This window comes from Hipposideros armiger, unplaced genomic scaffold (genome assembly GCF_001890085.2).
Source record: "Hipposideros armiger isolate ML-2016 unplaced genomic scaffold, ASM189008v1 scaffold_110, whole genome shotgun sequence".
In the NCBI taxonomy this organism is placed as follows: Eukaryota; Metazoa; Chordata; class Mammalia; order Chiroptera; family Hipposideridae; genus Hipposideros; species Hipposideros armiger.
Window position 1 is genome coordinate 2,151,150 of NW_017731460.1, and position 25,839 is coordinate 2,176,988.

General features: G+C 40.3%; 1 protein-coding gene across 4 annotated transcripts in view; it reads left to right on the forward strand.

Moving 5' to 3' along the window:
• Positions 1-25,839, forward strand: part of MAP2K5 (mitogen-activated protein kinase kinase 5) — a 249,102-nt gene that overhangs the window by 136,283 nt on the left and 86,980 nt on the right. For all 4 annotated transcript variants that reach the window (XM_019647308.1, XM_019647307.1, XM_019647306.1 and 1 more), the window contains 3 exons: positions 5,005-5,078; positions 6,035-6,085; positions 15,521-15,592. In XM_019647308.1, the coding sequence (XP_019502853.1) occupies positions 5,005-5,078; positions 6,035-6,085; positions 15,521-15,592 (197 nt within the window). The remainder of the gene's footprint in view (positions 1-5,004; positions 5,079-6,034; positions 6,086-15,520; positions 15,593-25,839) is intronic.

Below are 25,839 nucleotides of genomic sequence, written 5' to 3' on the forward strand. Positions count from 1 at the left end.
AAGCACAAAAGGACACCAACTTGTCTGTTCCCCTTCCCTGATTCCCCAATGCTGTTCCCCTCCTCCAATTCCCCAATCAAATCTTTAAAAAAAAAAAAGCAGTGTTGTCATCCTGAAATCTCACGTGCAGTATTGTTGATCAAAGAATGTACCAACAGGTTCTTGATCTGCACTCTCCTGAAAGGCAGAATCTTACTCATGTTTCTCTCCACAGCACCTACTACTATGTCTAGCACATGGTGAAGTATCAATAAATATTTGTTGAATGAGTATTTTTGAATGTTTGGATTCTTAGAATGGAAAATGTAGTTTGGAAATGTATTCATTAATAGTGAAATATATTCATTCTGAAGTATTTGTCGTTAAGTAGAGAAAGATGCAGCTCCTTTTCAGGCCAAATCCATGCTTCTTTGGATGAGCATATTTGCCCATCTCTTCAGTAGAGATCATCCATTCACCATTTGCTCAACAAATACTGTTTCTTGTCTGTACCGGGCACCATTATAGATACAGTAATGAACAAAACAGATCGAGTCTCTGCATTCATGGAACTTCCATTCAAGAGGGGAGGGCTTGTGAGGGAACAGATTTACTTATGCAGATACAGTGTGTTGATGGTGCTGAGTGTTAAGAACATTGGAACAGGGCAGAGAGAAAAGGGGTTATCTGGTGTGGGAAAGGTGGTGCTGTTCATGCTGGGTGATTGGGGAAGGCTTTTCTTAAAAAGATAACATTTGAGCAGAAACCTGAAAGAAGTGAAGGAGCAAACCATGTATATGTGCATATATGGGAACAGAGCAGTCCAGGGATGTGGAGCCACAAAGCAGGAGCATCCCTGGCAAATGAGATGGAGCCGAATGGGCAGGGAGATGGGAGCACAAGGTAGTGGAGGCCAGCTCAGAACAGGCCTTAGAGATTGGCATGAGGACTGCGCATTTTGCATTGAGTTGGGAAGCCCTTGGAGGTTCGGGGGAGAGAAATAACATGGTCTGATTTAAATTTTAAAAGAATCACTTTAGCTGCATGTTCAGCACAGACAATAGCAGAGCAGACATATAAATAGGGAGATCAGTTCAGTAGCCTTGTTCAGGAATGAGTGCATGTGGTCTGCCAAAAAGAGAAATTAAAAAAGCAACCCCATATACAGTTGCATCAAAAAATAAAATAAAGGGCCGGCTGAGTGGTGCGTTGGTTAAGAGCTGGCTTGGGGCGCTGGCTCTGAGCAGCAGGGCCCCGGTTCGGATCCCACATTGAGGGCCAGTGACGCTCGCCCTCTACAGCTAAAATGGTGAACAACAGCTCGACCTGGAGCTGGGCTGCCGTGAGTCGCCGGCGACGGCGTAGGCTGCAGTGAAGCTGCAGTGGGCTGCCATAAGCTACCGTGTGTGGCCGGCAACCAGCATGAGCGGCCAGCAGCTGATGTGTGCTGCCAAGAGCTGATGTGAGCTGCCAAGAGCCACTGTGAGCGGCCGTCCAGAGGCCGGTGACCGATCTACCTCACCCAGGAAGAGCGCAATGATACCAACATGGGCCAGTGAAGCGACGTCCTCCACAACAAGACTAAAGAACAATAAGACAGCAACTTGTCTTTTCCCCTTCCTCAGTTCCCCAGTGCTGTTCCCCTCCCCAATTCCCCAATAAAATCTTTAAAAAAATAAAATAAAATACTTAGGAATAAATTTAACCAAGGAGATAAAAGACCTGTACTCAGATTATAAGACACTGAAGAAAGAAATTGAAGCAGATACAAATAAATGGAAGCGTATACCGTGCTCATGGATAGGAAGACTTAACATTGTTAAAATGTCTATACTACCCAAAGCAATCTATAGATTCAGTGCAATCCCTATCAAAATACCAATGGCATTCTTCACAGAACTAGAACAAATAAGCTTAAAATTTATGGGGAACCACAAAAAGACACCAAATAGCCACAGCAATTTTGAGAAAGAAGAACAAAATTGGAAATATCACCCTCCCTACCTGACATCAAACTATCCTACAAGACTGTCGTAATGAAAACAGCATGGCACTGGCATAAAAGCAGACACAGTTCGAGGGAAAAGAATAGAGAGCCCAGAAATAAACCCATGTATATGGTCATTTAATCTATGAAAAAGAAGGCAAGAATACACAGTGGGGTAAAGACAGTCTATTCAATAAATGGTGTTGGGAAAACTGGACAGATACATTTTTTTAAAAATGAAATTGGACCACCTTCTTATACCATATACAAGGATAAACTCAAAATAGATTAAAAATTTAAATGTGAGACCTGAAACCATAAAACTCCTAGATGAAAACATAAGCAGTAAACTCTGTGACATCCCTCTTAGTAATATTTTTTCTGCTATATCTCCTCGGGCAAGAGAAACACAAGAAAAGAATAAATGGGACTATGTCAAACTAAAAAGTTTTTGCACACCAAAGGAAAACACCAACAAAAAACGGAAAGACAGCCTACTGAATGGGAGAAGATATTCACCAATGATACATCTGATAAGGGGTTAATATCCAAAATTTATAAAGAACTCATACAACTCAACGCCAGAAAACCAAACAATTCAATGAAAAAATTGGCAGAATACCCAAATAGACATTTCTCCAAAGAGGACATACACATGGCCAGTAGACATGAAAAGATGCTCAACATCACTAATCAAAAAAATGCAAATTAAAACCACAATGAGATAGCACCTCACACTTGTCAGAATGGCCATCATCAATAAATCAACAAACAACAAATGTTGGTGAGGATGCAGAGAAAAGGAGCCCTTGTGCACTGTTGGTAGGATTGCAAATTGGTACAGCCACTATAGAAAACAGCTTGGAGGTTCCTCGAAAAGTTAAAAATAGAACTACCTTATGACTCAGCAATTCCACTTCTGGATATTTACCCAAAGAAATCCAAAACACTGATTCAAAAAGATATATGCACCCCTGTGTTCACTGCAGCACTATTTACAATAGCCATGATATGGAAGAAACTTTGCTGTTCTATTCTTTCTCTTGACCCACTTAAGTCACATGTGTATCTGATTAAAGCTAAAGATGTGTTCATTTTAGCAATACTTTGTGATTTCCAGGCATCTCCTTCCAGGAGCCCAAACATTTGTTCATTAACTGTCTCCATCTGATGTGGTGGCTTAAGAGTGGTTTAAGGGTATCAATATATAAAAGAGCAGGTTGCCAAAAATAAAAATATTCAAAGTTGAGGGCCTGTAATGAGAATTAGATTTGGAAAATCAGAGCAGGCTATGCAAAGTCTAACATTTCTTTCAGTTCCGCAAACACTGAGTGCCTGCTGTGGCCATCTATGATGTATACATATTGAGCTAATATTGGGGCACATTTGAAAGCACAGCCCTATTCTTAAGGAGTTCACATTTGGGCGGGGGAGAGTGTCAGAGAATATTTAATTTCCTTCTCAAGGAGAGAAGTGGTGTAGTGAAAGTGCTATATTTAATATGTTGATGGTATAAGATTTGTATTGAAATTGGAGAAACCAGAGGCAGAGAGGCAAAGTCTTGTTAAAAGACCTTATACCTGCCTAGGCAATACCAACTTGTATTCAAACAGAGGCAAACCCTGCCCTCTGCCCGAAGGAAGTATACAGTGTGTGTTATCTGATGGGCATTCTCCAGAAACATGTTCTATAGCTACCCCGTGATCACTGAAACAAAATCATCAACACGAAATCATACTGTATGTTCATGGTTTCCATTCATTTATCTTCTCATCCATTCCAGAAATACTTATTATGTATTGACTGTCTGCCTGGCACTCTTCTGGGGGCTGGGAATAGAGTAGCCAATAAAAGAGCCAAATCCCTGCCTTCGTGGAGTTTACATTCTACTGTCAGTCAGTCAGGCATCACTAAATAGCTAACGTGTGAAGAAGTGCCTAACGTATTGCTTGTCACATAGTAGGTGAGGTTCAGTAATTGTTCATTATGGAGCTTGAACTTGAAGTTTGAATTAAGTGCCTACTCTTGGCAAGATGCTTTGTTAGGGTACCCTTTCGCAGGGTAGAGGAGAGGGCCGGAGAGTAACTAATTTACAGATTTTCTTAAAGTGTTCCATAAAAAATTGAGTCTCTTGCTCAGTTTGGGGGTAATTAAGATTATTGGCTATATGAAATATAACAACTTGTCTGTTCCAGACTACTTTCGCCACTGAAGGGGAAAGATTGAAGCAGGTGCTGTTCCGAACCATCAAAAATGGTGTGCTCTGTCATGCTTGGATGGTTTTTTGTGGGCTCCCCGATTTCCTGAAAAGGCTCATTGTTGTCACTGACCATGCTTCACAGAAACCCTTTAGCAACTGACTGCCTTGGCAAAAGCTATATGAATTCTTTTGTTAACTATAGCAGCAGTCAAAAATGATGTAAAGGAAGAGGAAGATAAATGAAACAAAGACTGATAAGCGCATACATGCACACACATACACACATCTTTTAGATCAGTTTCTGAGCATCATCTGAAGTAGCATTCGCCACGTAAAACCAGGAAAAAGCAGTACTGCACTCATTTTCTCATTGTTCCGATATGACCTGTTACCAGCAACATATGAATGATTCTTTCCTTGTTGGCTTCCCTTTAGCCTTGCTGTTTATTAGTTGGGAGTGACAGTTTTCATACTGAGAGCAAAACTAAGCCTTCTGTGCAAATTCTTTTGCAAGATTATATTTTTTTATGTACCTACTTTTCCTAAAAGGCTTGGGAAAGGATGATAGGTATATTTACCATTGTTGGAAGCCAAGATTTTATTTGACTTGCACTTGAAATAAACCCTTCTATAGAAACCAGAAATGGTTGGAAATGGAGGTGTTAGGATCTTACACGTTCCTACAGATAAAATTCTTTGCATTAAATTTGTGATTAGAATTGCAGGTTGAACAGATGATCTCCTTTCTGCAGTAAGGCATGGTGTGCGTGTATGTTTTTTATTGAACAAGCACTGTAGATACGGAATGAGTTACGTGGACTTTCTCATCCCTTTTTAGATGTGAAGCCCTCCAATATGCTAGTAAACACAAGAGGACAGGTCAAGCTGTGTGATTTTGGAGTTAGCACCCAGGTATGTCTCTTTCTCCTCCCCCTCTGCTGTCCTCCACTTTTTTTATTTTCGTTCTACTCTCTGGGTTGAAAAATCACCTAGCTGCCAGACAAACAGAACTCGGCATCTTCTCCTCGGCTGGGAGTGTGTTATTCATTTTTAATCTCCGAGCGAGTTTCCTTCATCAGAATATGATTGTTCATTGTTTAATGACAGTAAAAACTGCTGATATTGTAATTACTACTTACGAATAGCAAACTTCATTGATATGCAGCTTTGATATGAAAGCGTTTTGGCCAGACAAAAGGGAGGGCAGAGTGGGAGCTGTGCCTGGGGAGCCCAACTGGCCCACAATAAAAATTAATATTGGGAGCAACAATGGCGGAGGGCCATTACAATGTGCAGCACAAATTTTAATTAATTTCCATTTTGGGCCTCCCCTGAGAACCTCGGTGATGGTGACCCATGCGCGTGCTGTGATGTTGATTTGAATTGCGGCCACCTTTACTCCCAGCCAAACATGAAGACCAAAGCGGAGGTCATCGTTGTATTATGAGTTGTCAAAGTCTGTTATCCCTCCAGCGTATTTAGTGTTCGTTTCATTCTAGTAATGCATGGGGCTTCATTCACATCTTGAGCCATTTGACTAAAAAATGAGCGTGTTCAAATTCTACTTCCAATTGACTTTTTTTATATCAGGCGGGTTTGGGGTACTAAAGCAGTAAGCATCCTGCTGAAGTGAATTGTTTAAGGTTATCTGCTATAAACCGTAATGTTGTGCATGTTTAAATTAGAAATCACATTCAAAAGAAAAGAGATTTAATCATTTTTAATGCCTTCGTAGATAAATTTGTTCGCTCTTACAGAATTTTTAATTGATTTATAGAAATGATGATTGTAGGTTAAATGAGGAATAATTGCCCATTTTATTTCCACATTATCTTTATATTGTTCTAACAGACTGTTTTGTCTCATAGCTGGTGAATTCTATAGCCAAGACGTATGTTGGAACAAATGCTTATATGGCGGTAAGTAAACGTATGCAAAAATAACATTTAAAACGAACATCTTTATCTCTGTGTACTTGGTAATGTATAATTCTTGAATTAATTCCACAGCTTTAGCCTAACAGATCATAAATTACAAAGTCAATTCAGTCATGATTCGATTCTTAAATCTTTCTAAAAGACATTAGGGTTTATACAGGAGCTACCAACTTATCTGACTTTGTTGACTTAACTGGTTGGCTCAAGTGTGAAATCGCTGAGCTTTGAAGTTTAATCCAACAGAAAAATTGTAGCTTATTGCATATTGGTTACTTTGCCACATTGCTTATTCAATTAACCCTCAACTATACCAAATTGTCAGTCAATAAGATTGGTTGTGTTTTCCCAGGAATACAAACATGCTTTGTCACCAGATAAAAATTAAATTATTGATGTGACCAGCTCTTATTTATGGATCTCTGAATGTAAGGGTTTAGCAGGCAATTCTCTTCAGAACCGTACATCTATATTCTGTTTACTTATTGGGTTCCTGCCTGTTATAAGATAACTGATTTAGTTCCCCTGAAATAAATTTACCAAGAATAAAAAGTAGAAACATAGAACTGTTTCAAAGACGAATGCGGACTTGGCTTTGACCTTTTTCTTTTTCCCACCTTTTAAGTAAGGGAAGTTATTTGTGTCCATAAAAATGCTCTTATTAGTTTCCACAATCACTGGGAGTGGGGGCAAGCAAGGAAGCTTATCTAGTATCATTCTGGGAGCAGAGTTTTGTTTTAACATCTTGAGGTTAGTGTTTTTATTGAAGGGTTTAGATTTACTCCAGTAGTCCATTTCACTCCCAGTAGTCTTGAAAATATCATGAAGTTGAACAGTGTTAGTGTGGATGAAACCCTGGATCTTCTTCTCAGAGCAGGACAAAGCATTTTTTTAATTGAAATACCAGACTAGTTAATTTTTGTCTTATATGGTTTTTAAAGAAAATTCTCATTTTTCTAAGTAATGTGAAAATATATATATATATTCATCTCTGAAGTTATCATATCTGTTTTTATAAAACTTAATCACCCTCCTGGCTCCTGGTAAGCCACCTTTATAATGAACAAAACCCCACCAAATGCCACAATTTCAGTCTTTGAAAGAGTATGGAACACTGTGATTATAAAAAAAATTTAAAAACTATAAATGAAACAACTTCTCAACTACCCATCATGTTCTTAGTAACTTTAAATTGCTCTCATAATTAAATTGCATTATGTTTGAATGTACAAATCCAGATTACAGTTGTCTTTCCCAGGTGTACATTAAAGAAATTACTTTTTTCTTTTTTGTTTATGGATGAATGTGATGCAACCATCAGTTAATTGAAAATGTGAGGATTAAAATTATGAAACGTTAGCTCAGATTGATTGGCAAGGCTAATATTGCCTTGTTTTTTGGGTGAATGAATTCTAGTCATCAACTTTGTCACGCTGTAAAAAGCATAAGTTACCCAGGAAGCAAAGAGTGATCGCCTGACAGTGAGCGTCACTCAGTTCAGCAGGCTGTCTCTGGCCACGTACTTACCTGACTGGTGTGAGGTCAGAGGTTGAGAGTGGGGAAGATGGAAATAACACTTCCCATTCTGTTACAGGTACTTATCCCTGCCTTCTTTCTGCTGACAGTCTCATGAGGGAGAAGAGTTGGGCTTTTTTTTTTTTTTTTTTTTTAACCACAATTGATTTTCATTTTAGCTGGTCTGTTTTGTAACTTTGAATTCTACATGAGGATCTCTGACAGCTGTCAGGCCAAATTCAGCTTACCGCCTATTTTTGTAAAGAAAGTTTTAAAATTACATAGTACTACACAAACACACACAAACGAGTACATGTGAAATCTGAATAAACTCTGTAGATTGTACCAGAACCAATTTCCTGGTCATGATATTGTGTTATAGCAGTACTACCATTGGGGGCAACTGGGTGAAGGATGCACAAAACCTTCCTGTATATATATTTTTTTTCAGCTTCTTGTGAATCAATAAATATTTAAAAATAAAAAATTTAATTTAAAAAAAGCTTTATTGGAACGTAGCTCCACCCACTTGTTTACATTGTCTGTGGCAGCTTAAGCACTACAGTGGCAGAATGCAGCAGTCATGACACTTGGGGAGGTGAGGTAGAGGACAAATAATAAATTGAGGGGAATATATAATTAGAGGTCATCTTATGTAATACCCTCATTTTACACTCATTTTTCTCACTTCATATTCATACATATTTCTGTACAGTGACAATAATACTGATAATAATAGCTAACACTTCATTAGCACTACATACCAGTTACTCTTATAAACTCTTACATATATTAACTCTTTAAAACCTCACAACAACCTATGAGGTAGATAATAGTCTCATTTTACAGATGAAGAAACCAAGGGATAGAGAAGTTAAGTGACTTACCCAAGTTCATACAGTTAATAAGTGCCAGAGTCAGGATTCAAACCCGAGTAATCAGCCTCCAGAGGCTAAACTCTCTACTGCTGTGCCTCTCACTATATTCAGATGAGTTCTGTGTTGCTCCAAATCTAGATTAGGAACTTCACAGGAACCAGATTTATTCTGCTCGTTCTGTCCATCCAGCCTCTCACACAGTGCTAAATTAATGTAATTCATAAAAACTGCATTCCAAATGTGATTTTTTCACTAATAATAAGCAGAACATTATTTTTCATATTAAATATCTTTTATTATAGGGTATAGAAGACCCCCAAATTACTCAGACACAGCAAATAATCTTACTTCCTTCTGTAACCTGAAGTGTAAGGTACAAGAAAATGATAAATTAGGAAAAAGACAGGGAGGATCTTCTAAGATCCTAAGCCATTAAAGAAAAACAAAAACAGTAACTTACAGGCACAATAAGCAGTGGAGCGTGTAGGACACTCGGAAAGTCATCTGGTCCAACCTCGTCATTGACTGATGAGGATACTGAGACCTGGCGAGTGAAGTGGCATGTTCAAGGACACATTGCATTTTAGAGGCAGATCATCATGTTCAGTAGACATTTTAATCCAAAGCAAGAAAGATTTTCAATTACGTTTCGAAAGGATTTCATCCAGAAGGTTTACAAAAGGGGTCCATAAGGCTTTGGGTCTTATATTAAATTAAGCCATTTCTCAGAAATTCTACTTTCTAAAAATGTTTCTCTATTTTGAAGATAGAAGTCCTTAAAACTTTAACCCACTGTTCAGTTATTGTGGTTTGTTTATTATAATTTTTTAATCAATTATAAAAGTTTAACATTATTGTTATGAGTAACTGAAGTTTTAAAAAGAAAAAAGAAAATCTTACTCAAATACTTATCCCTTGGGATGAGTATCTAAATGACTTTTTTTTTTATCTCCCGAACATTTTTTATACCCAACCTATTCCTATCCTTGGAGATTATCTTTAACTAAATAAAACCTGTACAGATTACATGATCCAACTCAATTGGTCATGCTTGTGCCGTGATGGTAATACTGGTGGTGATGATGGGAAGGAGGCCCACATTTCCTGAGCATTCCCCACGTAGCACGTACTCAATCAAGCATATCACATGGACTCATTTAATTTTCACACAACCCCATGAGATACACATGTCATTGGGACTGCCTGCATTTTGTAGCTAAGGAAACCAAAGGTGAAGTAACTTGAACTAGCCCAGGGTCGCAGAGTTGGCAAGTAGTGAGAGTCAGATTTTAATTAGGACACCAGCTTCTAGGTTCTGATAATAGCAGGTTAGGTAGGTTATTTGGACCAAATCTTGTGCTGAAAAATGCTAGTTAAAATATTTTTTAGGGCCCGCCGAGTGGCGCGATGGTTAAGAACTGGCTTGGGATGCCAGAGGGCCCCAGTTCGGATCCCACATATGAGGGCCAGTGACACTGCCCTCTACTGCTAAGATGCTGAACAACAGCTCAACCTGGAGCTGGGCTGCCATGAGTCGCCGGCTACTGGGTAGGCTGCAGCCACTGCTGCAGTGGGTTGCCATGAGCTACCGTGTATAGCCGGCAGCCAGCGTGAGCAGCCAGCAGCCGCTGTGAGCGGCCATCCAGAAGCCGGTGACTGATCTGCCTCTCCCGGGAAGAATGCAATGATGGTGCCAACTTGGGCCAGTGAAACAACGCCCTCCACAACTAGACTGAAGAACAAAATGACAGCAACTTGTCTGTTCCCCTTCCCCAATCTCCCAGCACTGTTCCCATCCCCCCAATTCCCCAATAAAAATCTTTAAAATATATATATATTTTTTAAAACCATCTCAAGGGCCGACCGAGTGGTTCATTGGTTAAGAGTTGGCTTGGGAGCACAAGCTCTGAGCGAGAGGGCTGCTGGTTTGGATCCCACATGAGCCAGCGACGCTGCGCCCTCTACAGCTAAGATGGTGAATAACAGCTTGACCTGGAGCTGGGCTGTCGTGAGTCGCTGGCGATGGCGTAGGCTGCAGTGGGGCTGCAGTGGGCTGCCGTAAGCTACCATGAGTGACCGGCAGCCAGCGTGAATGGCCAGCAGCCGGTGTGAGCTGCCGTGAGCAGCCATCCAAAGGCCAGTGAGCAACTGCCTCACCCGGGAAGAGCGCAAGGATAATACCAACTTGGGCCAGTGAAGCGACTTCCTCTACAACTAGACTGAAGAACAAAAGGACGGCAACTTGTCTGTTCCCCTTCCCCGATTCCCCAATGCTGTTCCCTCCCCCAATTCCCCAAATAAAATCTTTTAAAAATTAAAAATTAAAAACAAAAATCTCAAATGCACTGAAGAGCTACAAAGACAAACCCTCAGGACCATTTTCAGATGGAATCCTGTAACAGAAGGGAAAGCAGAATGTCAGAGCAGCAAAGTTACTTATTCCTGAGGGCATCTGCATATGCCAAAGCTAGACCCTATGGCAGAGGGCCTCAGAGAAGGTCTTTCCCAATCATGCTCGAAACCTGAAAGGCTCACCTTCAGTGTAAGAGCAAAGCAGAGCTAAACCTTCCCCTCCTCCCCAGTCCCAGGGAATGGACCAGAAGGCTTCTTGGAGCTAAGTAGAGAAGCAGGAGAAAAAGAAAAAGGGGGAAGGTTGTGGCCATAGACTAACTCCAGCACGGATTTGCACCCTGGGTATTTGTACACATGTCCTGAGTTGGAAAAGGAGCTTCATGCTTTGAACTTGGTTTGAGATGGGCACATCCACCTTAGGCCTCAAGCCTCACCAATATTTTTTTCAAGAGCAAATCCTAGCAATTAGTCAAAGAAAAGCAGGCACACAAGGAAACAAAGCAACATGAAGAAGAACCAGGAGGAGCAGCAGGCAGCAGAAACAGCTGCACACACATGTCAGACCACAATTAAAACATAGTAGATTTGAGCAAGTCTCAAACAAAACTAGTAGACTAAAATTAAAAATCTATTTGGTAGCACATTGGACATAGCAAAAGAGAGAATTAGTCAACTGGAAGATAGATTGAGTTAGAGCAGTCTGACTCCAGAACCCTTGTTTAACCAGTGAACCCAGCTACCCACACAGGGATCTTGCTGACTTAACAAAAATCTCCATCATTTGTGATATATATTTTGATTACATGCTAACCTAAAGTATTTGTTCATACTTTCTTAATTTTTTGAGTAGCCTAACGGAACAGAAATTCCTGTATCAGAAGAGATAAGGGATGTACCTTGGCATCCTCCTGCTTTTGACAAGTACACCCTAGTGTATTGTGTTGTAAATAGAGACAGTTCTGGAATGAGTTAACTAAATATGGGTCATGGGTAAATGCCAAGTCACAGAGGGTAGCTGGAAGGAATGGAGCGTGCATGCCAGCTTGGAGCCATTGCCCTTTAAGATCCTCTATAAACTCTCCTTTTTATATCAGCACCACTTCTTACTGTTATTGTTAAGAACAGCCCAGGATTTACTTAAACTTCAGCACAGAGGCATTGCAAATGAGAGCCCTGTTTTTCCTGTTACTGAGTTTTGCGCAGTGGTGACAGCTGTCCTGTCAGAAAGTAACCCAGCTTGATCTTTGTAACTGCAAAATGTCCATCACAGATCCTCTGTCAGTAGTGTGGTACCTGGTGGTTGGTTTTGTTTCATTTCAAAGGGGAGAAGATAGAGCAGTCCACCTTGGCTTCAAGTGTGAGAACAGCTTTGAATTTTCCCGCCTTGAGCCATCAAGTCCCGGCTCCATAAGTCCAAAATGTATTGGGGCTTATCTTGTGCTTGTATCAGTTTTGGGGTCCTGGGCATATTGCCCAGTCCTTATCTACTTCCTGAGTTCTTTAGGATCGACCCGAAGCACGGGCTGTCTGATTTTGCTGAGCATTCATGCTTAAGCACTGCTTCACAACACTAATCTCGTTTTGTTAGCTTATTGTAAGATAATTTCTCCAGTGAGAGGTTGTCTGAATCTTGTCCTTAAGGAGTTCTCTTATTTGCACCTGATATCTGTGACCATTATCACTTTTGCTATTTTTTCTTTTTTAATTTAATTTTTCTGTGCTTTATTTTCAGCTTACAGTTTGCATTTGTTTGGGTAGTCCAGTGGGCAAATGCTATGAATGTATTTAATCTTACTGTTGGTCCTGTCAAAATATTTTGTGTGTGGGTTCCACTTTTATTTGTGTTGTCTGTACTCTGTATGTTGATAATTATCAGCTAGTGGAATGAAGGAAGGAGAGAGGAAGGGAAGAAGAGACAGGGAGGAAGGCAACATTTGGTTATTTTTTTAATGATTCTAGAGGGTTTTTAGGATGTTCGTGGGTACTGGAAGTCCCTAATGGATGTGAATGGCAATATGTGGGGAAGTTACATTGGGTGAACACTCCAGGGAGCTCAATAATTAGCTCATGCTTGAAACCAAAGGTGCAGTAAGCATGTATTACATGCTGTCAGTCAGCACACCGTGACCGCGCACCAGCCGTGTTCCAGACATGGTACTAGGTGTAGATGAATAAGACACTCCCTTTGCCTCTGAGGAGAAAAAGACTAGCAAATGGATGGTTATAACACAGTGTGATAAGTTAATATTAAAGTCATGAACAACATTTTAAGTACAGAGGCAGGAATTTGTCATTCTCCCTGAGGAGCAGAGGAAGGTTTCACCAAAAAAGAGGTGGCCCTTGAGCGGGGTCTATAAATCAGACATTCACTAAGCAGAGAAGAGGGAGATAGGTCATTGTCCCTGCAGAAACTTGAAAATGTTTAATGACAGGAGCTGAGTGTGCCAAACAGTCACCCAGAGAAATTTTTTTTTTTTAATGAAGATGCCCAGATCCACCGAGACTCTGATTCAGGAGGCTCATTTGTAATGAGCACCTCAGACAGGGCCGTGATGTAGTCTGAAGACTGCATTTTGAGAAGTACTGACTAGGTTCAGACTAGCATTTGGCTCTCCTGACTTCTCATTCTGGGGGCAGTTTGACACCCTGGAAAGAAGCCTGATTTTGCAGTCCAACATACTTGGGTCTGAACCCTGGCTGTGTTCCTGAACAGTACACTCAATGCGAATCCATAGCTCTAGACATCAGCTAGTCACTTCATCTTGCTAAGCCTCCATTTTCACATCTGTAAAATAAGGGCAGTGTACCTGACTCTGCAAGATTATTGTGAAGTATAGAGCATGCAGAGTAACTAGCCCAGTGTCTGGCACATACTAGGTGGTCATTAAATGATAGCTATTTCTGACCTTATATAGTGGCTGCAAACTAAACCTCTCTGCCTCATTTTTCTCATCTGTTAAATGGGGATGATAATAAGACCCATCTAATATGGGTATTCATGAGTCTGAAATAAGACATGCATGAAAAGCACTTAAAACAGTGCCTGGCACGTGGACATTCTCCACTAAATGCACACAGTGATGTTATTGCTGCTGATGAAGGTGAAGATGATGGCATTACTCCTAGAACCAGTTGGGCAGTTCTGTATGAGTACATCCTAGTACCTATTGAGCTAGGAAGAATTGGACAATGGGTTCATTCATGTAGAACAGGCAACTTGAGAAATTATGGGGTGGGGGATTAGAACATAAAAGTACTAGGGGATTGGAATGACCATGTCTGTTAGCAGCTGGGAGACATGGTCACATGATGTGTGGCCCTTGGGAAGAATTATTCTTGGTAGGAAAGGGGTTTTACAAATTAAAGAAATAAATAAAGGAAGGAAGAGACGACAGTCCATTCTGCTACCTCAGGACAGAGCTTTCTGTAATTTTATGGACTGTGGTCCCGGGAGAAGGCAGTAAGGACACTAAGGTAGGAGTGGGAGGGAGGCTACAGTGTCCTGGGTCCCTGCAAGCCAACACCCCGAGATGTAGGACTGTGCCAACACACCTGAGAGCATCTAGCCCACATCTTCCACAGGAGCATCTGCTGGTGGATGGTAGATGCCCACTGCCTCCATCTGCAGTGGTCCAGGCTGACCCTGACCCCAGTTACTCCAGAGGACTTATGGGAGCTCCTGAAAGATGATTAGATGGTGGCTGCCGGGACTCCAGGGGTGGTACAGAGAACATAATTCTGACCTGTGGGCTGAGAGGTATGGGCTGTGATCCCAGCCATGCCCTGACGAGCTCTGTAACAGTGAACAGCCATTCCACCTCTGGGAGACCTCTTCCTCATTTGTTCCTGAGTTCATTCAAAAGACACCTGTGAAGCACCCTACTGAATGCCAAATCCTGGGGAGACAGAGACCAGGCAGCACCCACATCAGCATGAAATCATTCTGTGAAGTAGAGAGTACACATGGCATGTACTAGCCTTCCAGACCAGGTATTTTCTACACATCTTGAACAGAGGACCGAGAGTCCCCAGTGGACCTTTCAAACTGTTCCTTGGTTCACATAACAGAAATGTTGATACATGGAATAACATGTTGAACAGTGGGTGAATCTGGGCAAAGGAAATAGGGATGTTCTTTGTACTTGTCTTAACCTTTCAACTTTCCGAAAGTTTGAAATTATTTCCAAATAAAAAGATCTTTAAAATCAAAACTGAAAGAATCCCTAGTAATCCAGACCTATCTCTCAAAATGCAAATAAGTGGTAACATACGATGTTGTGTTATTTGTCACCCCACAGCTGAGATCATTAGATTTGGAAGGACAGGACCTGGGCTCAAGTCTCAGCTCACTGACCAGTTTAGGACTTTGCCTAAATTATTTCACTAATCTGAGTCCATTTTTTCTTCATCTTTTAAGATGATAAAGTTTTCCTCACAGGGACTTTGTGAGAATTCGATAAGACTATACACATATCTGTATTACCTATATTTTATTATATTACCTATAATTTATATTATCTACACAATACACACACATACATATAAAATTGCTTTGTTCTTCATGAAGCGCTACACAAATGTTGCTGGCTCCCTGCCTTAGTTGAGCTCCTGTTAGTGTATGCGTTTCCCAGAGTAGCTTACATCACCTCACAAGCTCCCTTCTGTTTTCTTACAGCCTGAAAGAATTTCAGGGGAGCAGTATGGAATCCATTCTGATGTCTGGAGCTTAGGAATCTCTTTCATGGAGGTATGTTGCTTTTTGTAAATAGATGCTTCTATGTATATCTGTAGTAACAGGTTCTATCAGGAAGAATGAAGATTTTGAAAAAAAAAATTTAACTAACCCTGCAGTGTGTTATGCGTATGTGATCACAGAGTTTAACTCTAAAGTCATTATTTTGATACCCATGCATGGCTTGGGAACCGCCTATACTGAAATGCTGTTTCTCACAGATCACCTGTATAAAACTGAACCTCTAGTGCTTCTTAAAAATACAGGTTCCCAGACTCCATCCAAGACCACTTAAGTCCATATCTCTAAGCATCCGCATTATTAACATGTTCCCTGGGTGATCTTCATACACACAAATCTGGAGAACCTGTGTTCTAAAAGAGACACTTCAGAAAATTTCTGTGTGATGGTAGCCTGGTTGGAATGCATATATAACTTCCAAAGGTGATTACTTTAAAGAGCACAGCCCTACTCATTTGGATGTATAGGTTCTGTATGTTTATTAGAAAGAAAAGTGCCACCTTATTCCGATATAGTCATATCACATGTTGGAGGATGGGTTATATTATGATCTGGGGGAGCATGAGGGGCATGTATTTAACACAATTTTAATGTCTTGACTCTTCACAGCTTTATTTAGAATGGATTTTATCTTAGTGTGCTACCTGTAACCCCACTAGAACTCTGTGCTAAGGTTTCTATAGTCACCCTTGATCTATAAGGAAACGTTTGTGAGTTATATCAGAAGGACATCTGAGTCAATGTGAATTACAGTATTACAGAGTCTGGATACCCATCAGTGCTTCAAGAATTGTTTCTCACATACATTGATTCAGATAAAGGAGGACTTTTTAAAAAGTAGAAAGGACTCCTTAAATAAGATCATGGATAGAGTTGCAATCACGATTTTATCACCTTTTTTTGGTCAGATACATTTTCTGTGATTTTCGTAATGCATGAATGCAGTTGAATTTGTAAGGAAATATCTTCAGACTCAATTCACCTACACTATGGAAAGAAAGCGAAACTAAAGTACTCAATGTTTATTAAACCATATTCTTCTGCTTCTTCATAAAAGAGAATCTAAGAGGAAATATGATATGTGTGCATCAGCTGAGAGGTGAGCCATAATGGTGGACAGATGTTCAAAACTGAGTCTCCCCACAAAATCCTGAAGGGATTGTTCATTTAGCCTATCTGGAGGGAAACTAGTGCTTTTGATTTGTAGGGCTCAGGTCTTGCTGTTATATAATTTCCCTTCGCATGTTTTAAATCCTTGTCATTGAATGTATTTCATAAATGGCTCATAGATTGTAGAATATTTGAGAAGTTACATGATATAGAGATGAGAATTCTATGCTGGGAATGAACACCTAGATTGCTGTTTCAGCTTTGCTACTGGTTTTCTAGGTGGCCCTGTGTGACCACTGCCCCTCCTATTGGGCCTCAGCTGCCTCATCTATAAAACAGTGATCACTAAGCCCCTTTTCAGGCTAACATTAAAAGACTCTAAACAGTCTGCTGTTGTCTTTCTTTAACTTTCTGCATCAATGTTACAATTCTATGTGACTTAGCGGTATACCCTAGCGTGGCATAATATGCAGAGACATAGCAGTACTGCGAGAGAACCTAATAGACTTAAGATTTAGAGCATTTATGAGTATTCACCATGCCTTCCTCCCACGTTTATTTTGTCATTCATATGTTGAGGTCCTGCTTTACCTGCTAGATAGACAATGGGAATAGAGTAGTGAAAGGACATCCAAGTCTTGACTCTCATGGAGTTGCATTTGGTGAGGAGTGGGGTGTGAAGAGAAAGATAGAAAACAGAATGATAACTAAATATATAACTTGTCAGGTGGTGATAAAGTCCTGTGTTTTATACCAAATTCATTTGGGGTTCAAGGTGACAAAAAATATGTGATCGAAAGGGCAGAGTAGGAGGCTTCAAGCCCATAGCTGAGAAATTGTGGGCGATTCAACAATCAGAGAACTCCAAGGTTCTTTTAGGGGCAAATGTGATGAGAATATTACCTGAAGAGTTTGGGGAGTTAGTCTAAAAGAAGTACTTGAAGGCGAAGATTCTTTGTTTTTACCACAATACACTTAGAGTAGATGTGATAAGCACTGTTTAAAATCACTATAGATAGACAGAAATGTGAATCTCAACAGCATTTTCAAATCCTGAGTAACAAATTCTGTTCTGAAACATAGCCAACACCTGCTAAGAATTGCTTCTCTTCTGTTTATCCTCACTTTCAAAATAAGATTCCCTTTCTAGGTGTGCCCTCTGAAGAGTCGAAACTTTCATTAATTCAATAATTATTATTTTAGCACTTGTCATGTGCTAGGCCTTGGCGAGTGGGTTGCACAAAGCTGAGAAAAGCCAGACTGTGATAGAGAAGACAGTCACTTAAGGCCTGAAACAGAGTGACAGTCTTCAGTAAAATGTGTATGAAGGACTAAGCCACAGGGGGCGGTCCCCAGAGGAGTTGACAGTTGGGCTAAGTTGGTCTTGAAGGGAGTTTGCCACTGGGAGAAAGAAGGAAAGATTGAGCAGCCCCTCCCCATCCCCCAGCACACTGAGATCTCTGTAAACCCTTCAGGGAGATCACATATCAAAATATGTAAGGTCTCAGCTAGGCCATTTCTCTACCTATTTGTGAGGATACCTTTCTCCAAGTGTTTTGAGTCAATCGATTTATTCCCCCTGGGTCACTAGGGGTTAAAAAAAATAATGGGATAAAAATATAGGAAACTGAGCAAAGTAATTTCTGAAATTATACAAGAATCAAATAGAGACAAATTGGGAACTAGAGTTCTACCTCCATCTAGCACCCCAGCCCCAACTCCATAAATCTGATCTATCCCTGAGGTTTGGTGATGCAGAATCAGAAGGGGGCCTTCATTGTTTTAAACTCCTAAAGTAACCATGAGTTCACCCCCCCCACCCCACCCTACCCCCCAACTCACAGAATTTTCTCTCCCATGTGGCCCACTGGTCCATAGGAAATGCCCACAAATTCCTTGCTCCAGCAGCCTGGNCCCCCCCTTTCCTGCTTCATACCTGCCGCTTTCCTTGTTAATGTGCTGTCAGTATCCCCATGGGGTGTCATAACAAGGCCTCTCGCCACACACTTTCACAAAAGATGGTGCTATATGCCACTAAAAATGTGCCATTTAAAAGTCACAGACAGGTACATTTGCGCCTTAAGCAAAGAATCTTTAATATCAGACTATCCTTTATCTCAGGACAGAACTGCCCCCGTCTCATCGGTTCGGCATCCCTGTGTTTGTGGGATAAAGTGAGTCTTCCGGAATATTGTCAGCTAGATGGAATATTTGGAGCTGGCAGAAGTGATATAAAGATGGAAATCACCCTTAAGGACAGAAAAAATGAGACTATTCAGCTTGATTAGAGCACGGCAGTTTTACCAGATGGGAATAATTTGGCCCCTTTCTGTTTTTTGTTTATGGTTTTCAACACAGATCTTTAAATGTCCTGTAGTTCTCCTTGTGTGGATTAGTTATGGAACCAAATAAGGGTCATTGCCATTGTGGGGTTCATGTAGGTTCACTCTGTAATGGGGAAAGGAGCCCATGTGGAATTGCACTTCTTCCTTAAAACTTCGTGACAAGAATTAGTGGGGAGATGCAAAAAAAAAAGAAAAAGAAAAAGAAGCAAGACCCACTAACAAGAGTAAAATTCCTGAACTAGGATAAACTGGGAAGATGAATCCTGCCCCTAGAATATTAGTTTGACTCTTCTAGAAAGCTCCTCATGAATCAGTTAGCTGGGCCTATTCACCCTGGTGGTTGCTATTCAAGAGACTTCAGAGCTAAGCTTTAAAATGAAAATGAGTTTGGTACATAGGAAGGGCTTTGTTTTACAAAGTTTGATTATTTTACTGAATCCTTAAGGGTGGGGAGTGCCTAAAACATTTTAGGGCACAATTTCTTCATTTCACAGGCAACTCAGTGCTTGTCTCTTCTCCCACATAATGACTTGAGGAGAGAGTCCCACTGTTGTTTTTCACTCATTAGTTACTCCATTTATATTTTTGTGTCATTTGAGTCTCAGTATAAATCTGTAGGTGGGAGGTAAACAGCCATATTTGCAAAAGCTGGGTTTTTCGTTGGCCCTTCTTGGGTCAAAAAATAAGCCAACATAATCCTCTTCTAGCCTTGCATTTGCTATACCCAGGACGATGCATATACATTTTAAAAGGCACCTGGCTGGTCCCTATTGTTCTTATTCTCACTGAGTATGCTCTACAAGTTTATTTTCTGGTTTGTGATTCTATCTGGTGGGTTATTATAAACCTTAATAATAAGGTTACTGGTGAATAATCTCCTGACAGGCCTTTCTGCAGGAGTCAGACCGAAAGCCCCATCTTTAGCACATGCATTTTGCTCTTTTCACTTGGGTCCTTGCTCTTTCTGCCTTTGTTTGCCTCCTCTCTCTGCCAGTCTCTTGAGTCTGAGGCATAGAACAATCTGCCTCGATGTGCTTGGTTAATTGGAGTGTCATCTAGTCCTCCGAGACCCCTCTTCAACATGATCACTGTTTTATTGACGTGGTTTGAATGATGTGTTAAATGATGAAAGCAAGGTCCATGGCTTAGAAAAATGTCTCTAGATAGGTGAAGAACATAGAGAGCCACACAAGGTCATGGTGGTCAAAGTGACACCATCTTCTGAAGATTTTTATGAGTTCTATTGTTTTGACAAAGAGTTTTTCTTGTGAGTTTTAGAATTACCTTTACCAAGTTAAAAAATAAATTCATGGAATAAATACTGTGCTATTCACTCTACATGGAATATCATTTTTCTTCATCTCCCACGATTTAAATACCCTTTTTTTGTGATTCTGAGTCTGATCTCTCCAGCTGGAAAGTAATATCTTCTTCTGACCTTCACCTATATTTTAACTGTGACATGTGGGTTTTCCACTTCGTATTATGTCATAGTTCCTTATGATAGTATTCAAATTGATTCTCTCAAAATCTCCTATACTCTCTAGCACAATTCTGCTGCCCTAGTGAGTACTGAAGAAATCTTTTTGGCTCAGTTTTTTCATACTTTTGTATGATTCTAAAGCAGTTTCTGAAAATGAAGATCATAGTTTAAAGTTTGATTGGAGCCTTGAACATAGTGCTCAGAAATGTTTGCCGAATAGATCACAAATGTTTTGCATGTGAAGAAGGGCTTGCTGTTTGCCAAAGTATCAGACCTAGATCCAAATGTCACCTCTGCTCGTGTATATACTATAGCTCCTTGGAAAAGTCATTTAAGCTCTCTGGGCCTGTTTCCTCATCTTCAGATGGAAGCTCTACCTCAGAGCTTCCGGACAAAGGTCCCAATGAGAAAATTAAGACTTTTATCTCCTCTCTTTAAAAGGTACTACCTTTTGAAATGTTTACACTTGGTTCAAAAAGCCTAGTCCTTTGGTGAAAGCATGGAATCCATGCTTTAGCTTCCACTCTCGCCTCAAACTCCAGTAAAAATAACCATAACGGGATGTTTTTAAGGCATAATATCATAAAGACAGTGAAAGGAGACAAGAGCAACCAAATTTTGGATGTGAGAAAGCAGCTGGACAACAGTAAACAACTTAGAGCTGTGAAGCCTAAAATCCTAAGCCAGCGGTAAGGAAAGTAAGAAGCACCCAGATTTACTGTAGAGCACCCAGAAGGCCAGGGCATTGGTGGGACCAGATATCTGGACCTAAGAAGGAAGGACCAACAAGAAGAGGATTGTGTTCAAGTCATTCTGAAAAGCAGTTAAGCTGTTTGACCTACAGTTTTTCCCTAACTCAGCCTGGCAGACAGTTGCCTCACCCCAACCCTAATACAAGACTGGGGAGAGGGGTTTTTTTGAAAGAATGAAATCAGTGATACCTGCCACTGTACAAGACTGCGTCCCATTCCTGAGTTCAGGCGCATTGAGTGAATGATTAGATTTTAAATGCTGAGACCTCCCAGCCTTCCTACGACAGCTTCCTAGGACGTGGGCAGCCAAGATGACCTTTCAGGCAGGAAGGAGATTGGGAAAGACTTTATCTAGGGAAATCTGACCAATAAATCTTACAGATCAAACAAATATTGGGAGTTCCCCAAGGAGGCAGCCCAGCCAGCTCACATTACCTCAGTCTGCAGGCTCCATCAGTGAGCACGATGTTTCCAGTCAGATTTTAGTGTCATACTCTTAGCAAGTTATTTGAGGAAGGCCTTTAAGGTGAGGACAGACACCTAAAAAAATAGTCACTTGGAGGGCCTTAGGGAGACCAATTGAACTATAGTATTCTCAGAGAGGTAAGAGAAAATACTGCATCCAAGAAACAACAGGCTGCTGTGACAAAGGAACTTTGAGAGCCCAACAACAAATAAAGAAATGAAAATTAGGGACCCACCAGAGGAATTCTAACATAGGAAAAACAAGTGCCGGGAAGAAAGAACAAAGAAAACAAAGGGGAGGAGATCACCAAAGAAAACATTTTCATTTTCATTTTATAACATGAGTGAAATGTTGTTTGAGATTGCCCTCCTCTTAGTAGTCCTACAGCAAAAACAAATAACAAAACCTAACTTTTTCTAAATGACCTCTATCAATGCTTTGGCCCAGAGAAAGTGAGTTTTGGGGAGGAATAGTAAGTTTTTTAATTTTCTGTAGATATCTATAATAGAATTTTTCTGAAGGAAAATTTAGCATAAAAAGTACAAATAGTTGGATGCAGCTACCTTATCTTATGGAAATGTTAAAAGCTCTGAATACCTATCAGTTTTTTCAGCCTTTACATATATTGTTTGATGGATGCCAGTAAGACTCATGAAATACCAAGAAAATGAAGTGTGATCGTCTACATTTGCAACCAAACACATAAAGCAATATGAAATAAAAATAAAAGTAATAAGAAAGTGGCAGGGATCAGCCAGCCCAGTACCCTTCACAGAAGCTTCTGGAGAAGTTGGATGAAGAATCTGTAAATCTTTCTATGATGCTTTACAGATTCAAGGGCTGCCACCCTAATTCTTGAACTGTTAAAATGCTCAGATTTTAGATTAAGCCAGTATGTTGACACCACCACTTACAATCAGTGTGATCTTGGCCAAGTCATTGTACCACTCCCATTGTCAGTTTCTTACCTGTAAAGTGAAGATAACATTAGAATCCATTCATTTCTCAGATACTTATTGAGCACCTGTTAAGTGCCAAACACTTTTAAGTGTTGGGAATACAGTGGTAAATAAAATAGGCATGTTCCCATTTCTTGCTGAACCTACTATTTAATGAGGGAGGCAGATGATAAACAATAATAGTAAGCACATATTTTTTTAAAGTGGACACGTTTAATATTCTCAGCTCTTTTATAAACACTTTCATTTAACATTAACAACCCCATAAGGTTACTTTGAGAAGTAAGCTTCTCTTTGAAATAACATCCTCATTTATATATTGGTTATTTACCAGGTTACACGAATTATGGAGTATTATCTAGACTTGGTTCCTGCTTCTAAACATAGAGAAGAACCCATTCCCCCTCTACACACACACACACACACACACACACACACATGCACACGCACGCGCGCGCGCGCGCACACACACACACGTGTGCACGCGTCTCTAGTGGTCTACAGCTGCAGCTTTGTTTGCCTTTCTGGCCCTTGGTGATTATGAACCTGGGCTGAGGGGTGACGGATGGTTCAAGATGCTCCATGAACACCTGCTGTCAGCGTCTCTAGACCATAAAAACTTGACACTCAATGTGATCCACTTCAATACTGATATTTTCTCCTCTTTTTATAATTATTGTCAACATGAGTGGAAGTTGAATCTTATGTCTAGTCTGCTGCTCCATCTAGTGAAACATCTTACCTGTTGATCAGAAGTTTCTGCTGAAAACCATCAGAAGGCAAAAGGATCAAAGCTGAAAGGGTCCAAAAACCACAGAAATTTCCCTGGAAGTTTGTACAGGAAAGTGGGCAGGAGTGTGATTCTAGAGGTCTGGGCCTGAGTCTCCTTCCCTTCCTTGAAGATGTTGAGGAAAAGAGCACGTAACAGTTTCTGTCACTCATTTCCCTGCTCTCACTCCCCTTTCTATAATTCTAACTTGATGTTTTCCATTGTCATTTTTGTGCGTGTGTCTAAAATTTTTTGTAACTTACTGCAACAAGGGGCTGTTAAAGTGACCTTTGGCATATGATGGATTGACTAGTTCAGCCCTTTGCGAGGTTTGTGAAGGGATCCAGCTGTCTCAGATTACCATGCCTAAGTGTGCATTTTCCAGGGTTGTCAGTGATTGTAGCGAATGTGAAACTGGCAGGCAAAGTGAGGAGTTTCTCACTGAATGAGGCATTGTGAGCTTGCTTTGTGCTCCGAGCTATCGTGAACAACCATGAGATTGACAAAACAAGATGGAACAGGTGCTAGCAGTCCCAGCTAAGCATTTTATTATTTTGATGGATTTCAGACTAGTTTTGAAAGTTTGTCGCACAGCACATATCCAAGTTGTGTATGCACACAAACCTACACAATTTGGACTTTTTTTTAAAAACCGTTAAATTCACAAAGCCCTGATATGAAGAATATAGAAATGAAGAGAAGACAAAGCAAGCATTTGACAGCCCATATTCAGATGTTTGAAGGATTGTCAGCAGAGAAGAGGCAAGCTGCTTGCTGCTTTATGACTGGCAGGCTGAACTTTGTAAAGATAACAAAAACAAGAAACAAAAAAATCCCGTGGTTTTCTATTCAGTATAAAGAAGAATTTTCTAATGGATCTGTCCCTACATCTGCCTTTAGAGGTGAAAGTGCCCCATCTTTTGGGGGCCTTTAAGTAGTAACTGAATAACCACTTGTCTCAGGGCATTTTGTTTTGTTTTTTGCTTTTAAGGAAAAAATGCTTTATAGAAGAGACAGTATAAGGTTAGACAAGATGCATTCATTTATCCATTAGTCACTCAGAAAATTTTTGTTGAGTGCCTGTTACGTGGCAGGCATTGTGCTAGACACTTGGGGACATTGCCAGTCACTTGGAGAATGAATGTGACAAAATCCCTGCCTTCATGGAGCCTACATTTTAAAGAAGAATGCTTGACAGTAGTAATTTATTAGACAAAAATAAACAGTGTTATATCATCAGGGTAACTGAGTGGTGTGGAGTTCCTTTTGAGTCAAGGTCTAAAAGATAAGACGGGGCCTGTCTGCTAGTGACATCTGTCAACTCTGAAGTTCTTTGAGTGTGATAATTTGGGGAAGAACTGCTGCCACCTTTGAGATATCCAGTGGTAAAAACCACTGCTCCTAGAATTCTATCAAAACTCAAATCCAGTGAGCTGGAATTGGCTTTAAAAATCCTCTCAAAGATCCTACAGACCATATTACATACTTTGGTTCTAAACTGGATAATAACACCTTTAATAGTTGTATAGCTTTACTTCAAGAATTCTTTTACACACCTTATCTTGTATTTAGAGACTAGAATGTTTTTTAACTAGAACAGAGACTTTAGAGCTTGTTAAATTAGACGCCTCTTTTCAGTGAGGAAGCTGTGTCCAGAGAAGGGAGGGCGTGTGCCCACAGTTACAGCACACAGCTAACACTGAGCGAAGAGCTGGCGTCTGGGACTTGTGATGTGAAGTCTAGTGCTCTTTCCTGTTATTCCTAGATGGTGACATATTGCTTATTGTCATTCTAATAAGAAGGGTGACAACATGACACTTTGTGTGTATGTAACACTTAACAAAACCTTTTGATAGTCATTATCTCGTTTAAGCTTCCTGATGGGAAATGATTGAAAAATCAGTAATTGAAGGCATCCAAGATTGTTCCATCGCATAAGCATCAATGTTCCCATTTTGCAAATAAGGAAACTGAGATCCAGAGAAATAAAAGGACTTTCCCAGGAAAGTCTAAGTTACTAGACCAGCCAGTAGCAGTCGTGTATCCTAACTTGTGTATCCTGATTAAAGTGTGCTCCTTCCGATCTGCTACAGAAAAGAAGTAGATCAAGTAGTTTGAAAAAGAGAAGAGATGAATGATAAATGTAAATGAGCAGGAAGTTAGAGAAAGGAAAAGACTGGTTTATCATGACCCTGGCCATCAGCCAAGACTGCTTTTCACAGGATTACTACATACACTATCCCTATAGCTGGTTCAGTTTTATCATATTTTGAAATGTGCAATTGGCTGTTGTTTTTCAGAGACTAAGGCCTATTTTATTTTTTTTAAAGAAACACAAAAATTAACCTAATCTTCCA